Source organism: Gymnoscopelus braueri (genome assembly GCF_963280865.1).
Source record: "Gymnoscopelus braueri genome assembly, chromosome: 13".
In the NCBI taxonomy this organism is placed as follows: Eukaryota; Metazoa; Chordata; class Actinopteri; order Myctophiformes; family Myctophidae; genus Gymnoscopelus; species Gymnoscopelus braueri.
This window is the reverse complement of record NC_137615.1, coordinates 29877991-29895766: the sequence shown is the minus strand read 5'-3', so window position 1 is coordinate 29895766 and position 17776 is coordinate 29877991. Positions and strand designations below refer to the sequence as shown.

General features: G+C 43.6%; 1 protein-coding gene across 1 annotated transcript in view; it reads right to left on the bottom strand.

Moving 5' to 3' along the window:
- Positions 1–393: 393 nt before the first annotated feature.
- Positions 394–17776, bottom strand: part of grin2aa (glutamate receptor, ionotropic, N-methyl D-aspartate 2A, a) — a gene marked incomplete at both ends in the record, with an annotated part of 232080 nt that continues 214697 nt past the window's right edge. The window contains 2 exons of the mRNA XM_080446562.1: positions 394–2433; positions 5016–5254. Of these exons, the coding sequence (XP_080302688.1) occupies positions 394–2433; positions 5016–5254 (2279 nt within the window). The remainder of the gene's footprint in view (positions 2434–5015; positions 5255–17776) is intronic.

Genomic DNA, 17776 nt, shown 5'->3' with positions numbered 1-17776 from the left:
TTACGTGGGCCTTTTCTCTCACACTAAGGGAAGTGTGTCGTATCCTGCCGTGTTAACACGTCGGAGGTTAATACGCCCTTCCCCATTATACCAGGAAACCTTTTGGCAGAGTGCCAGCCATGCAGCCAACTCATTGATACATGAGAGAGAATGGACAGAAATTGTGATAATCATCTGCAAAGAGAGTAGTAGTAGTAGTAGTAGAAGTAGAAGTAGTAGTACTGGTCATACCCAAGAAGGTATGAGGTCTTTTGGATTACGATGTCGAAGAGAAGAAGAAAAATGTAGTGTGGCTATGGCATCCCTAAGTGGATAAGATAGTTGATAAACTATGTTACAAACCCAGAGAAGAGTAAGTTAGGAGGAGAAAAACCACATCATTTCTTATTTCGACTAAACGTCCGACTCCAGACTGGGAATTTTCTTATACACCCGTCTATTACTGAACTGGGCTGAGTTTAGGACACCACGGGTGGCTGGGTATGCGCTAGTCTTAGTGGCTGAGTAAGGCATCACATGCTCAGTATTGTACATGTCATTGGCTATCCGCCCATCCCGTGAGCAGTATGAAGTGGTGGACTTGACGGAGGAGCGCAGATTGTTCGCATCGTTACGCGTACTGATGGGGGTCGCTCCTAGGGCTGCCGCAGACGAGGCCACCGCCAGCTGTTTGTATAAATCTGAGGAGCTGCGCCCATGGACCAGTCTGCTGCTGGAGTCATCCCTCAGCGAGTGGCTGAGGAAGGGGTTGTCCGAGCTGTGGTCTGGGTATAGTGACCTGCTCCTCTTGCTCTCCTCAAGGTTGTGGTTGAAAAGCATCGATTTGGACCCAGTGCCAAACAGTCTGCCGGAGTAGGGGCGCATGCCGAACAGGTTGGCGTAGGGCGAGTCAGATGCAGAGTCCATCAAGCGGTCCTTCTCCTTGAGGCTGACACTGCGTGCTGGTCGGCCCAGGTCCGCGTCCACCTTGGGCTTCTCCAGCATGATGTTGTCAAAGGAGTGCTGACGGCTCAGTCTCAGACGGTTCCTCTTCTGCACGTGAGGCCCATCAGTCTGCGGCCAGTATAGCCCGAACATCTCGTCCGTTTCCTGCTGTTGCTGCTCATGCTCATGCTGCTGTTGCTGCTCATGCTGCTGCTGTTGCTGCTGCTGCTGTTGTTGTTGCTGTTGCTGCTGCAGGTGAAGCATGCTGGGATTGGCCAAGGCGTCGGCGAGGAGCTGGTCCTCACTGATGTCATAGAGGTTGGCCGTGTGGAGGCATGCTTCACAGCGGTTGTATGGGGAGCGGGTGGCATTAGCTGAAGCAGCAGGGGTTTGGGTGTAGGGGGCTCCTGCCGCCGGGTACGTAGGCATCACCTTGGACAGGCAGGAACGGCAATGCGTCTGTTTGTAGCGGTCATTGGAATCAGAAGTGGCAAGGTTTTTCTCTTTTAGGTTATAGTGTTTGGAGTAGGACGTGTCTGGAAGGAGGTCGGAATCTGTGTGGTGCAGTGGGGAGGAATTCAGGTGTATGATTGGCTGATCGCACTTCCTATAATTGTCGTTGTGGTCAGAATAGATCTCGGGGTAGTCCAAATCGTCTGCGGCCAGGCCGCGGCTCTCACGGTAGAGAATGGGGTCAGAGTGTAGACTCATCTCACGCTCTGAGTCAATGGTGTAGATTTTCTCCCCTCCTCCTACTCCTCTCCCGGTTTGGTTGGCTCCGCCACTGACCTGCTTAGTCTTTAAGTAGGACAGCTCCACCTCGCTGCAGTCCCTTGGGTATTTCGACGTCACCGATCTTTTTTTTAAGTTGTCCTTGGACTTCAGGTGCTTGTTGTTATCTGGGTCCTTGTAGGAAGCCGCACGGCTGGAGCAGTCAGAGATATCGGAGTGGGCCGCGTCCTCAGGGAGGTAGCGCTGCGTCTTCATTGACATCCGCGGGTCAGGCATCAGCATGTCGGGCATCTGAGAGACCCCCGGGGGCCCCGAACGGAGCGTGTCCACCGACTTCTTCCACAGGGTTCGGGGCTTAGCGTTGGCGTTGGCGTCGGCGCTTACCGCCACCTCCACGCTGTTGGGATTGGCATCGTTAAGGGTCAGAGGGTGCTGGCCGCCCTGGAAGATATAGTTGTTGAGGTGGTCCTTGTGGCGGTTGGCCAAATACGACTGCAGATCTCCGGTGTCGCCGTAGATCATGTCTTTGGGCGCGTAGCTCCGGTTGTCGGCGTAGATGAAGTTCCCTTTCTCCGCCATCATGTCCATGATCATAGGGCCGGCCGAGTGCATGAACTCCCGTTTGGGCGAGTTGATACGGGAGCCGCCCATGTTGGACATGTTGGACATCTGCTTGGCTGACTTGATCAGCTTCAACATGTTGGCCTGCGGGCTGAAGTCCAGGTCTGTCTTTTTCTTCATGTCAATGTGGACGCCATGGATGCAACTCCAGATTCCCTGCACATAGACAGATGGATGATGGGAGTTGAATGACGAGTGATGGGGTGGATGAAAGAATACAGAAAAAGACAGAGAGAGAGAGAGAGAGAGAGAGAGAGAGAGAGAATGAAATGAAAGCGGAAATTGGTATAAAGAAGAATGGGCAGGGAAATAAGGAGAGACAAAGAGAATAATGATTGCTTATCTCAAACTCTGCTCTGGCAAAGGAGAACTGTGCTCCGTACTTTATTCCAATAAAGTTCCATTGAAATGTATTGAATAACTAGTGACTCAGCAAATCAGAGTAAATGGAACCTTACTGAATCTTTTATCACCATGCAGCTTAATCCATTAGAGTAAAAACACACAATTACATCAATAGTAAATTAAGCTTTATTCCCAGTAGAGGGTACATTTTCAGAAAGAAAGATGTTTTTCAGTTCATTTATTTGCAAACAAATACAACTATACCTCTCCCTGATATTACTGCAAGCACCACATTTTCAGCACTTATAGGATAGGTATAGTTTTGGAGCAATACCAATCATACGCTGTAGGCTCCATATAGGGGATAGTGGTTAATTTATTTTAGAATAGGTTAGATTACCGCAATGCCAATTACCGAACATAAACGTATACATATTTCAAAGCTAAACTAAAACACCAAGGAGACAGAAGTGATAGAAAACTAGACTTCATAGAAGTTCAATTCCAACCAGTTTCCCCATCACAGTAAATCCCAGTTCCTTAATCTCAATATTCAACCACAAACCATTCATCACAATCAACCAAAAATCCAGAGTAACCTAATATCGTAAGTCACCTAAAGCAGAACCAACGGGGGATATGTAAGTATGTAAGTGACACACACCCCTTCAGGTAGTGGGAGTATGATACAATTGGGGCTTTTTTAAAACCCTAGCAAGGATGTCTCTGTTTGCGCTCTACTACACTAAATATCTTGCCCGACTACAAGCTCACAGTTGAGCTTGTAGATCGGCTATTTTCGGCTATAGATCGGCTATTTTCGCAGGTTAAAAGATATCTCAACCGAAACATTTCAAAACCATTCTCAGTGATTCAATGTGTGAAACCAAAGTGTCAAACTAACATAATATTAAGTGCAATGTTCCCACATTAGGCCAGAAATATACTCTCTTCAGAGGATTTTCTTTCTCTTTTTTCTCTCTCTTTTTTGTGACCAGATTTTAATAATTCAGTTGGAGTTACGTAGGCAGGCAAGTCATAATTCACTGCTGAACACCATAAATAAAAAACAAACTAAATGTGTTGCTTGTTTAGTGGCTGCCACCCTCCAGGCTATATTAGGCTTTAATGACATAGTCTGTTTAATAATAGGAACCGCCTACATTCTGATCAGTTGATGAGTAATACACAGCAACACATCTTCAGTGTTAATGTATCCGTTGTAACGCTGAGGGTGTAACCAAACAGACCCAATTATAACGGTCCAAATGGTTACATTTGCACACTCTCAGTGTTAAAATCGGATCATCACGACGTGTGCTGCTAATCACAGGAATTGTCTGGGGAAAAAACGCCATCCATTTTAAGGAGTTTGCTATCTATTCTCTACCACCCCCCACCCTTGCTGCGCTGCCTGTGTGTTTGTTAACTTTGCAAAGTGAATCACACGCTGCCTTAGACAAGAGCGCTGCAGTACTGCAGTGCTTTTAGGGATGCATTGTGTATGTCTGCACCTCTCCCACACGTCAAGGCACAATGCTGACCTTTTAACAGAATGGGAGAGGCGAGGATAGATTGATTGCTTGAAGGTTACAGTGATCTCACCCCAAAAATACCGCTGAAAATTAAAGATCTATTTTAGTTGATATTTAGGCTGCCTCGTGACTGCATCTCAGCCCTCCCTCCCTTCCTCCTTCTCGCTCTGCAACTCTCCTTGCTCTCATCCTACTCTCTGCAGCCCTCCCTCCCTCCATTTCTTCCCATTCTGTTCCTTTCTCCTCCTACAGTAACAACCTAAATCTGTCCAGCCCTAGACTCGTTGTTTAGCAATGGCCTCGCTCCCTGCGTGTGTGTGTGTGAGTGTGTGCGCGTGCATGCGTGTGCGTGTAAGCCTGCAATATACTGTCCTCTTACCCCGCTGATAGAAAATAGCACCAAGCTAGGTTTGCTTGACCCCAATAATGCAGCAGGCATTAGCCTCCAATATAGCTCCAATAGTGTCAGGCAGTCTATATCCTTCAACATGACCACTGCTAGCCGGACCAGGACCAGCAATACAGCATGCACGCGTGTATTATTACACATTATGTGCATTCTCCCACACTGTGACCCCGGTGGTCTAAAGCGCTTCATCTTTTACTTAACAAAACAGAAAACTCTCTCCCTTACATCCTGTAGCCTATATCTCACTGTGCGTTAGCTCCACTTAATTACATTCTCAGAGTTATGGGGGTCCGTGGCCTAATGCATACTAAACTGGGGGTCCTTGAAATGAAAATGTTAGAGAGCAAACTGGTATATACAGACACACACACACACACACACACACACAAACACACAGACACACACAGACACACACACATGCAGTTTGTTCTACCACCATCCCTCCTTACCCTGCTGATGGAGAAGAGGAGGCCGGGCGTTCCGGTGCAGACCCCGGTGAAACAGTATCTGAGCCTCCAGTAGAAGAGATGCTCGGAGACGAAGGTGATGAGGGAGAGTCCCATGGCTGTGGCCAGCATGTAGAAGACCCCCGCCATGTTGTCCACGTCCAGCTGGCTGGACATCACCTCGTTCTTCTCGTTGTGGCAGATTCCCGTCAGCCACTGCGCCTCCAGTTCCTCCATTTCACCTGAGACACGAGAGATGAGTCTAGGGTATAGTCTGCAAAGTGCATGTTTGAATGTATACTCAGTGCTACACTCTGCAATGCCATGTGTCTGTCTGTCTGTCTGTCTGTCTGTCTGTCTGTCTGTCTGTCTGTCTGTCTGTCTGTCTGTCTGTCTGTCTGTCTGTCTGTCTGTCTGTCTGTCTGTCTGTCTGTCTGTCTGTCTCTCTGTCTGTCTGTCTGTCTGTCTGTCTGTCCGTCCGAACAGCCTGCTATGCGAGACTAGGTACTATAGGCTACCAACAGGGACACATTGTAACCACATGAACCGCATCCCTATTCTGGGCATGTCATAATAGGTGAAAAATAGGGGTGAAGTGGTTAAAACCATGATAGTATCCCTTCAATGACTAGCAAGAAAGACAGACAGACAGACAGACAGACAGACAGACAGACAGACAGACAGACAGACAGACAGACAGACAGACAGACAGACAGACAGACAGACAGCAAGAAAGAAAGAAAGAAAGAAAGAAAGAAAGAAAGAACCCCCTTTTCTTGTCATCCTTCCTCTCCCTCCCCTCTGTGCTGGAGTCTTCCTCTGTGACATTTGGCGTGTGGTTAATCTAATTTGTGTCATTCTAGGCTGGATAAATTAAAGCGCTGGCGGGGAGAGACAGATACGTTGTGTCTCTCCCTGTGTCTTGGGGACACAGACACACTGAGGCATCAGTATCACTTCAGGATGAACGAGGGGCATTAACCACATGAACCTTCGCGCCCCTATTCTGGAGCGAATATTCAGCCGAAAGTAGCAGATCTACAAGCTAACAACGTGCGAGCTTGCATGCTATTGTATGCTGCTATTTTCGGCGAAGATATTTACTGTAGAGCGAAAAAAAAGGAGGGGGCCTGGTACAGAGCCCTGGGGGACTCCCGGTTTTAACCCTTTAACGCATCCGTGTGTCATTTTTAGATTTCTTTGGGCTATTCAAAAATAGCAGATATACAAGCTCATAGTGTCGCACCGAGTGCCGCGCTTGTAGATCTGCTATTTTTTTTAAATCATGAAAACTTTTTTCAAATATTAGATTTTTTATTTTATTTGTAACTTTTTTTTGTTGATTTACCTCGATTTTTCTCAAATAGGCAGATCTACAAGCTCCTAGATCTGCTATTTTTGAATAGCAAAAAAAAAAAAATCGCACCCAGTTTGAAGTGAATGGTGCCTTTGTGTTTGACTCCTGTTTGTGTTTAATTAGTGTAACTGGTTTCATCTTTGTGTTGCAATCAGCTGCAGCTGTTGAGGCCGTGCTCAAACGGACGGACGGACAGACCCACACACACGGTCAAGTGTAGGGGTGGCTGGCACCACTCAAAAATTACACACAGATGCATTCCCGGTCTTAATGGGTTAAGTGGTTAACTGCCCCACTGATTCACATAGTGTGTAGACCTACAGTAGACCTACAGATGAAGCCATAGTGTAGCATCACTGTACACTTTCCATCACGCATGCACGCCACATAACGGTGCAGTGCCGCCCCAGAGCTGCTTTAGAAAATGCAATCAAAGTGGAATGGAAGCTGCTGAAATTTGTCTTTCACGGTGGTGGCTGTGGAAACCGCAGTGCATCTGAGGTAAAAAAAAAACCTGCAGAGATCTGCCACTGACGCTGCTCCGCTCGCTCGATCTGCCCACACGTCCACCACCACACGGAAGCCGTTGTGAAATTCAAATTTTGTTCTCTTCAACACAGCTTCAGGAGAAGTTCCGGTGCGGCCAGTGGTTTGGAATACACAAGTTTCTACACCCGTCTCCCACAATTCCAGAGGTTGTAGAAGAGTTTTGAGTTTTTGAGTTTGTTTTATTCTTTACCACGGAAATGGTTTGGAAAGCAGTGGAGGGTTGTCGTGTGGGTGTTTAACTGTTAAGACATCTTTTCCCTGACAGTAACCTCTCTATCACGTCACCCTGAATCTGTATGGTAGAATATTTGAATACAACATACTGTAACACATCTGCAATGGTTGTTGAGGTTGGTCTACCTGCTCTCAGTGGTGGAAGAAGTACTCAAATTCTTTACTTAAGTAAAAGTACCAATACTGCAATATAGAAATACTCTGTTACAAGTTAAAGTCCAGAATTCAAAATTTACTTGAGTAAAATGTACTTAAAGTACCAAAAGTAAAAGTAATTTTTTTTGTTGAAAATAGCAGATCTGTTAAAAAATGTATAAAATAGGGCTAAAGTGGTTAACACATTGCGTGCCAATTTTTTTTTTCTCGCAGGCTCACATTTTATTGTAGGCCTCGTTCGCCACGACACATTTCATTGTAGCACCACCGGAAACGGAAATATCCGTATCCGGAGATATTCGTTCCCATCCGCCTCCACTCTAAAGCGGAAACTAAATCTCCATTTTCTCGGTTGTTGTTTTTCTCCTCGCTGATCGCTGTTAAACATAAACCGCTGTAGCTTCAAAATGGCCGATCGCCGAACGAAACGGTCTTCTCTGGGCGTCTCACACAGCTACCCTGTGTGTCTACAAACAGTTGAACGCGCGATTTTAAGGTATTTAGCGAGGTCTGTGGCGACGTGAAAAAAACTAAAACAAAAAAAGAATCGCTGGCACTGGTGAGTACATTATGATATTAAACTCTGGCGTGGAATGTGTTAATGTATGTTTCATAATATCATAATTTATATCTGAAAAGCAACTAAAGTTGTCAAATAACTGTAGTAGAGTAAAAGTACAATATTTTATATGAGGTGTAGTGGAGTCGAAGTAAAAGTACTGAAAACTGGAAATACTCCAGTAAAAATACGTCAAAATTGTAGTAGCCTACAGTACAGTACTTGAGTAAATATACTTAGTTACTTTACACCACTGCCTGCTCTTCTATTGAGAAATGTAGGTCTAGTGGTCGGGTAGGACCACTACCGGGTTTACAAGAGATATTGCACACATCTCAGAGTATAATATCACCCCTGCCCACACCGACAGAGTCTCAAGCAGTAGGAAATAAATCTTGTAGATTTTATGTTACGACTTCTGTAATTTAGCTCACAAGGCATCACGTGCGACACGTTGTGAGCTCGTAGAGTGGCTATTTTCAGCAGATTTAGTGAACAGGGCAAAAAGGAGGGGACCCCTGAGGTACTCCGGTCACCAAAGTATATAGGGTTTAACCCATTAAAACCCGGGAAAGCATCTGTGTAACCACTTTAACCATTTATTTATACTTTAGCTATTCAAAAATAGCAAATAAACAAGCTCATATAGCGTGTCACTTCGTGCCGTTGCTATGGCATGTAGATCTGCTATTTTTTGAAAATCGTGATTTAGTTTTTGCAAATCTTTAAATATATATTTTTTTCAAGCTACATTTTTCTTCTGGCGGGTCCCTGGAACAAAATATTTTGAGATTGGGGGGTCAGTGGTCAAATACATATCATTTTGGGCGTCCTTGACATGAAAAAATGTGAGAACCACTGATATAGAAACATACGTTTTTCAGAAAACTGTTTTTTTAATCAGGTCATCAGGTCTAAAGGGGTTAAGTGGTTAAAATTCATGGCTGAGTAGACACTGGACACCAGGTGCAACAGAGATCTTCCACGGTTCACAGGATGGTTGCATAAGGGCAAGGCTGGCTGTATTTTCAGCCTCCCCGCACTGTTGGGAAATCCAAGTGGGACTACAATTGCGTTTGCCAAATTCATGTTGACAGAAATGTTACCCCATTAAGACCTGGGCCGATTCTACGAATGCCGTAGTTCTCACACTTTCGAGGTTTTTGAAAAAAAATTATACATATAGTAGATGTACAAGCTCGCAGCGCGTCACGAAGTGGGTGGAAAACTGAGCTTGTATATCTGCTATTTTTGAATAGCCAATGCGAAAATCTGAAATGACACGGACGCTTTCCCGGTTTTAACAGGTTAATCGACTTCTTAACGTAATGTGTTGATCAAATTATCTTTTCCCATTGTCTGTGTGAATAAATAATTAAGTGTATGTGATAAATTATTGGGTGGCATCTCCATTGTTACGTGTTTTTTTTCACAGACCCCAAGAAGTGATGCTTTCATTTTAAGTCTAGAATCATTTTATGATTTTTTTGTTAAATTTATTTTTATTTGGATGACAGAAGAAGTGCGGCATTGATATTGTAATTGTACTGCATGATGAAAAACTGACTTTACACGATCAGCTGAAGAGAGTTGATGGTGGTGAGTATTGCCTCTGAAATAATGGAGGACAGAAGGGACTTGATATTTATGCATTATTTTCATTACATGCCCATTTCAGTTCTGACCTTTAGGGGAATAATAGATAAGCATTTGAAGATTAAAAATCTGCATTCAACTCTTTTCTTTTAAACCTAAATCGACTTGTCTCTGCGATGGTACACCAGTTGTCACCAGTAGTCATGCTGCGTCACTTTAACATTGTGCGGTTGAATGAAGCATTAGTCCTATACTTAGAGCAGAGACGCAATTCAGCCTCAAATCAGGTCAGGAGGAGATCCGGAGTTCAAAGATAGTAGTGCATCTCTCCCCTCCATCATCAGAGGTTCAAACACCCTATACTGTAGTCCAGATGATAAGAGATCTCTGCCAACTGATCTACATTCATTAAATGAGCTAAAACTGAGTGTATACAATTTGGGAATAAAAAAATAATAAATAACAGTATCACAGAACCAATGCAAAGACTTTGGGGCGGTCCATCATATTGGGACGCTATCGGGATTGGTGTCCAAAGCACGAGGGGTAGATGTATTAGTGTGCTAGTTTTCTCCTCTGTTCTAGCCCAGTGGTTCTCAACCTTTTGAGGCCGCGACCCCCCAAGATAATCATATTTGAACTGGGGACCCCCCAAAATAATCATATTTGAACTGGGGACCCCCCACCCCAGTGGTCCATTGACGCTTTTAAAAGGGGACTAAAAAGCTTTCATTTTAACAAGGCATTTGCCTAGATTTTTAAAAACTTTTGCAACTTTCTCTTAGCTCTGTATTAGTTGACCATTGATCTGAATTGTATTCATTTCATAGTTTTTATTATTATTATTATTTATTTTTAAATGTAGCACTTTGAGATTTGGTTCAAATAAGACGTATTATTATTATTATTGGGGACCACCCCCACCCTGACAAGCACTTGGAATTGTAGGAGTTGAGGCATTAAATTTTGTTTGACTCAGTTCCCACAGATAAATATTGTGAAAATAGCAGATCTACAAGCTCACAACGCCTCGCACTACTGTCATCTGTTGGTCCCGACCAACAGGTTGAGAACCACTGTTCTAGCCCACACAACGTATTTTCCGCGGATGACTTCCCCATACGTATCAGTCGGCGGAGATCTCTCGTCGTCTGGCTATACGCGAGACTAATCATCCTATGAAATGCTTTAATGGAGTCTAACCGACAAAACCCCATAACGCTTGTATCTCAATAAATTCCGTTATTCCTTTTTAACTTGATCTCTCCTTACTGAACCAACCAACAGCTGTTTCTGTATAGTGGTTACGAGGCCGTGAACGTTCGGGGGGGAGCTGTGTTATTGTTTACAGTCTATAATTTATGACAGCAAGCTGTGGTTTGAGGAATTCTTAAGTTTCCGCCTGAGACTTTGAATGATGGAAAATTAATGTGAACAGAAATCACACACTTAACCCTCTGCCCATCTGGGTGTGCCATGCAAGTATCACTGTAAAAGGTGGACTCACATTTGGGGACAACAACGTGGGTACTTTTACTGTGCGTGCGTGCGTGCACAGTCACACGCGTGTGTGTGCGTATGTGCATTATTGTTACTGTCGGGCAGAAACCTTGTACTGTATCTCCATATTTCAACTTATTATGTTTTTCCCTAAATTAATGCCCTATACTTCTTCAAACAAGAGGGTCGCACAAAAGTAGTGAAAATAGCCGATCTACAAGCTCACAACACGTCGCGTTGCGACGTGTTGTGAGTGTGTAAATCTGCTATTTTCACTATTTTCTGTTATTTTTTAAATAGTGATAAAAAAAGAACGGTGTTGGACATAATGAGGATTCGGCCCGACAGCGACGATAGAGTATATAATACTGTATACTATATGGTGGGCATACAGTATGCCTCCAGCCCATCTCTCTCAGTGTGTTCTGTCACGCTCTCTATCTGTCTGCTATTGTGCTTCTCTCTCTGGTCCATGCTCCTGTCCTCTGTCTTCCTCGTATCTGTGTGTGAAAAGCCATATGCTCCCCACCCACATAGAGTCTGTCTGAACAAGAAGCATCTGCCAGGACACAGAGACACTGTCATCTATCAATGACTGCTCGCTCTTTCTCTCTCTCTCTCTCCCTGACACACAAACACGCTCGCCCCCCACCCCCGTTCATTTTCTCCATTTCTCACCCCTCTTCCCCGTTCACCCGTCTTGCAACCACCCTCTTACTGTCTTTCTGTCGGTCTCTCATCCCTACTTCTGTCTCTGTTCTCTCTTCCCAACCCCTTTTACTCCACCTCACATGCATACTCTCTTTGTCTCTCATCACTTTCTTGCTACCCACTTCTGCTACCCCCCCAGCCACACACACACACACGCACACGCACACACACACACACACACACACACACACACACACACACACACACACCTCTCTCCCTTCCTCGCTCAAGTTGTCACCAAACTGTGTAAACAGATTGAATCCACATTTAGCATTTCTTTCATTCCAATTGTTCTCTAACACAAACAAGAATGACACTACTATACTCTCATCTGTTATTCTCTGTTTGAATGTATTACATATATATAGTATGTGGTATAGTTGTTTCTGTTTGCTTCTGTCTATGTATGCGTTGAAAAGGCTAATAAAAACAGTTTGAATAAAGAATAATAATAATATTCTTGAATAATATCTAGACTAGAATTTGCGGAATTTGTAGATACTAGTGTGATGAGCCCGCTGATCTGACTTATTTCACGCTGGACAAGCGTCTACAACTCATAACATAGGAGTGGACGGAAGTGACGTTCTTTGGGATGACGTCGCATCCGTCCATTCCTTCTCTCAGAGTCAAGGGATCATTCCTAAGTTGCGTTAGAGCGCCCTCTTGTGGATTTCTTTTTTTGAATTGACGTAGATCTACGTCAATGGTGGTGAATGTGTTGCAATGACATTTTCGGTCATTTTACTTTGAAGTTTCAGTCTGAAACGGCCTCGCAACCAATCAGAAGGTTCCATCCCTTCGGGCTATGGCACGGTAGAACCTCACTCACATGGTGCGCAGTGTTATTGTTCGTAAGGGAGAGAGAGGCGGCCAATGTGCAGAATGTTTGTTACCAAGTTGCTTATTTCTAACCTATAATGTTTCCAGATACATATTTTAGTGTGCTGATTAAGTTTACAATGAGTAATACACCGTCTGGACGTCATCTTGAATGAGAATTAAGTAAGATTAAGTAGTTCTGTAATTAAAATCAGCTGTGTTTTGAGGAACGTGCAGCTATGGGAATCACACAGGTGAACGAAATGAAGATTCATTTATGTTCATGAAAGTTGATCTATGTCATCACGCAGCACGTTTTCGTTTACAGGAAGTAATTAAGAGTGGCTTTTTAGGGACTTTTGATATAAAGCTTTTGATTTGGCATCTATTGTTAGGTATGCCCATATGATGATCTTGGATATGCTCTGAAATTGTGAGAGCTCACAATGCGGCGCTTCGTGGCGCGTTGTGGGCTTGTAGATCAGCTATTTTCAAAGCATCTATTATTACAATTGAGAGATCGTCTCACTTCCGGTGGTGCGACTGAAGGCACTTCATTTTTAATCATTTGTTTCGCCGAAATAACCACAATAACATCTCACATGTCACTACAACACCAGTCACAACGTGCGCAATTCATTCACGCAGTTATTCGTCCACTTTTCATTGCTCAACACACATTTGCCCCCTCACACCATGATTAAATCCGTCCAACACAAAATTCCCCACACATTACCGACACACCGGAAAGTGAGACCTTTTAGGAGCCTCAAAGACGTTGCCAGGTTGCGCGACAGTAATACGCAATCCGCTCCGTGATTTTTCCTCCGGAAGACAAAAGGCCAGCAACAAGCCACCAGGTTGATGCCAAAAACACCACAGATGGGGACAGACACGCTGGATCTATATAAATAACATACCTATGCCTATGGACCTTCCAATATATTCTACATATACATGTTATATATTATTAAACGCACTTTCTCTAACCAATTTACACCCACTTCACGCTTACAACTCCTGGACATGGCAACGTCGCTCATCGTTCTGTGATTGACAGCAAAAGTTGGCCAATCAGGTGGCGATTTCGCTGCCTGAAAAAAGACGAACGGCAGCCATTGTTGGTTGTGCGAGTCAGGGTGCGAGTGCCTTCACTTCTTATTTTCGCTTATTAACACTCGCATGACTGAGGTTTCATTCTCCTCCACCAAGCCTGAAAAAAGATCATTTTGATCGCCAAATCAGGCTATCCTATTGGCCACTGTCTCCCTCTGTTCTCCAGACTAGTTCACACTTTCTCCCCCAAACAGTGGGGGGTTCCATTGTCTTCTAAAAAGCTGAGAGTTGAAAATGGGTTGCCAAATTTTGAGAGAGAAATAAGCAGGCAGGTCTATGAAAGTGTAGGCAGTAGGCTAGTGTGTATTTATATCTGTCTCCTATATGTCATCATGATTTGTGATTTGTGTATGTGGGGATCTCATTTTTACTTCCATGCAGTGTTGACAAACGAAAACGAAACGAAATATGTTCGTCAACGCACATTTTTCAAAGGACGAAGACGAGACGAGACCACCACCCATGAATAAACAATAACTGGGACTAAATCATTATGCAATTTCGTTGACTAATAAAGACGAGACGAAAATGTAGTTCACTAAATAAAGACTGGACTAAACTCTATGGTCATTTTAGTTCACGAACAAAGACGAGACGAAATATTATATCATATATTTATTATATGATTTTGTCACTCCCTGTCTCCTTTGATAAGCAGCGCAGGGCATGCTGTTCCTCACTCACACACACACCCCCTTTTAAAGTTGCAGCCGCGCACGCACACACACACACACAGAGTCACACCGTCAAATGAATGGCAGGAGGATTCAGATTTCAGAGCGAAACTTTACAAAATAAAACGGTAAAATGCTTTGCACGGGGCTCGGGAGAAAGAGAAGAGGTGATATGGACACATTTTCGCTACATCGATGTGGAGAACAAAACACAATGCTTGATTTTATCCGAAGGCAAGCAATGTGGGAAAAACACAACAAGCGTTCACCACAAAGAGATCGAGTTATAAGTTAACAAAAGGTTTGCACTTTCTCCATTTACACCCCATACATCTACACAAACGTTCAGATTTCAAATATAAAGTGCTTACCTCATGGCCAGGGATGTTACAATTCTATTCGGGTAACCCATAAGTACCCATATTTTCCGTATTGTCCAATAAAAAACATTTTAATCCGATCGGTGGCCATTTTCTCCGTATTTTCTCCATGCTTTCAACTACGTGACCCTATCGGTTGGGAGGTGTAATTGCACTCTGATACACTATAACTCTATGAGAAAATGACCGCCAATCGGATTAAAATGCTTTTTATTGAACAATACAGAAGTTACGGGTACTTATACCCACCCGAAGTAAATTGTAACATCCGTGGCCACGGAATAAAAACATTATATTTGAAATCCGAACGTTTATGTAGATGTACGGTAAATGGAGAAAGTGCAAAAAACAGGTTGAAGTTTCGTCATGACTGTCATAATATGACCGTCAAGTAATGCTGCTATAAATCTAGTAGCAGCAAGCGAACTATAGTAACTTGTAAACAACCCAGTGACAAACCTATATTATTATTATTCACAATAATAATATTCACATTATTGTCTGAGCGTAAAGCTCTCATTCTATCAGCTGTCCACGTCGCTGACAAACGCGTCTCCTCTCCTCCTCCCTCGGTGCAAGTGAACACAATGCTATGTTCCACAAATGTGCTCAATCCTGCGCAAAATATCTGATCTTCAAGCATAAAACAGTTGCTGCGTGACAAGCTGTATGCTTGTAGATCCTATCTTTTTCCACCGCTTTGCAGTGAAAGGGAAAGTGGAAAATGGGTCGCCAAATTTTGCGAGAGAAATAAGTCAGGTCTATGAAAATGTTACTGCATGCGTCGTTGTGCCCTAAGAAAACAGTTAGGCATGAATGGGGTAATAATAGCCGAGGCTAATTTGCAACACCAGTCCCTGGTTAGACCTTTCTATATAAATATATACCTAATAAAAATGCATGAAGCTCTAATCTAAACAAGTATGAAAAGATATTTATATCTGCAAAGTAACTAGTAACTAAAGTTTTCAAATAATTGTAGTGAAGTAAAAGTACAAGATTTGCCTCTGAGCTGTAGTGGAGTAGAAAAGTATTACCATTATAATGTAATTATATATATAATTATAATATTAATAATATTAGTAGAAAGACGCGAAAAACAAGCCCAAAGTCGCTTATAATAAGCAGACATGGCAACATGGACTCGCTGCTGCGTAGGGAGTCTGCTCGTCTACGGGCCACTCTGTGGGGGGTCAAGAGGTGTCAACTGCTCTTGCCTGGGGAGAGAGGGGGAGAGCGGTCAATTTAGCCGAAATATAACGGTTGGGATGGTATATATGGTATATATTTCATATTTATAATACGTTTCAGAAGAAAAAAAAAACGGAGATGATTTGAAACAAATATTTAGGAAAAGTCATGAAAGGGGAACTTTCTCAGAGCTTCATGAGAGAAGATAATCCACTTTAAATTCTCAAAATCGGTCATATTGATAGCTTAGTCATGCAAGTGTTAAACGCTCTCAAACTTCTTCTTTGAGGCAAGGAATTCACTTATAACATATCGTTTGGATAGAATTCAGTTGTTTCACTTCATATGTGTGGTCAATTAATCATGACAGAGCCTATTTAAAAATAAAAATTCAGAGAACCGGCAGGGTCGAACAGTCACACGCATGTATCCGAATAAGTCAACCTATTTTGCCAATAGCCATCTCAAAAGTCCCGCTGCGTCATGGCTGTCCCCCCCGCCCCACCCCCACCACACACACACACACACACACACACACACACACACACACAGGGAGAGAGAGGGAGGGTGGGAGAGAGACAATAGTCAGCCAAACAGCGAGAGATAATTTTCGCTGACAGACAGACACAGACAGAGAGACAGAGAGGGAGAGAGAGAGAGAGGAAGAGAGGGAGGGAGGGAAAGACAAAATAAGCGAGCACTCGCTTATTTTTGCGCGGACATAATTTGTTTGTCATTGTGGTGAATGTTTGCTGCTGATGTTTGTTGTGTGAAGCTTAATGTCAGAGTGTTTGTGTTGGAGCGCCTCAGTGCGGCTGCTGAGTTCATGCTGTGCAACATCTTGCATGCGTGGCTGTGTTCACAGTTTTCCTTCGCCGTGTCTGTAGGTCACGGCCTGGAGACCCCAGGGTCTCCAGGGACCCCTAAGGGGGGTGGGGGGGGAAGGGGCGATCCTCTGGGGTTTTTTTTTTTTTTTTTATATATCCCATGATTTTGTACCCCCAAACTACATTTTCTTTGGCGGGGTTAGGGGGGGGGTACTAGAATTCTGCCCGCGTAGCGGGCAGAACTTCTACTTTTCATACATTTGGAAACTTATGAAATGGGCCATTCTGCATAAATGAGTACTTTAACTTTCAGTGCTTAAGTATATTTTAATGCCAATACTTTTGTACTTTTACTCAAGTAAATTTTGAATACCGCACTTGTGCTTGTAACAGAGTGTTTTTTACATTGTGGTATTGGTACTTTCACTTAAGTCTTAAGTCCAAAATGTGAGTACGTCTTCCACCACTGATGACAAGTTTAAAGTCAATCGGTCCAATGGTTCTCGAGATACGCGAAGGTGAGATACGCACGCAGAGATTCCGGAATTTATAGAGAGATATAATTGCAATGTCAACAGTGTGAGGAGGATGCCCTGCATGCATGGTTGATAGGATTAATAGTACTCAGTCAATGAGCTCCGCAGTGACACCATCTCTTAACTGACTCAACTTCAGCACACTTAATGGAAGCCTCTCTGGATAACGAGTGTCAGCAAAATGCTTAGAATGTAAAATGGAAATGACTCTCTAAAAGCTCTCTCACTCTCACTCTCTCTCTCTCTCTCTCTCTCTCTCTCTCTCTCTCTCTCTCTCTCTCTCTCTACCAGGAAATTGTTTATGTACAGTAAGAACTTCAGAGGCTAGTGTAATAAGGGAATGTTGTGACTCAGATACAGAAATGTTTAAGTGCGCGTGCGCACACTCACGCACAAGCACACGCACGCACGCACACGCACACACACACACACACACACACACACACACACACACACACACACACACACACACACACACACATATATACAGTAGTGCTGCTGAGATGAATATATTAGAATAACTTACACACTGTGCCCTGTGTTTAGAGCAACCTTC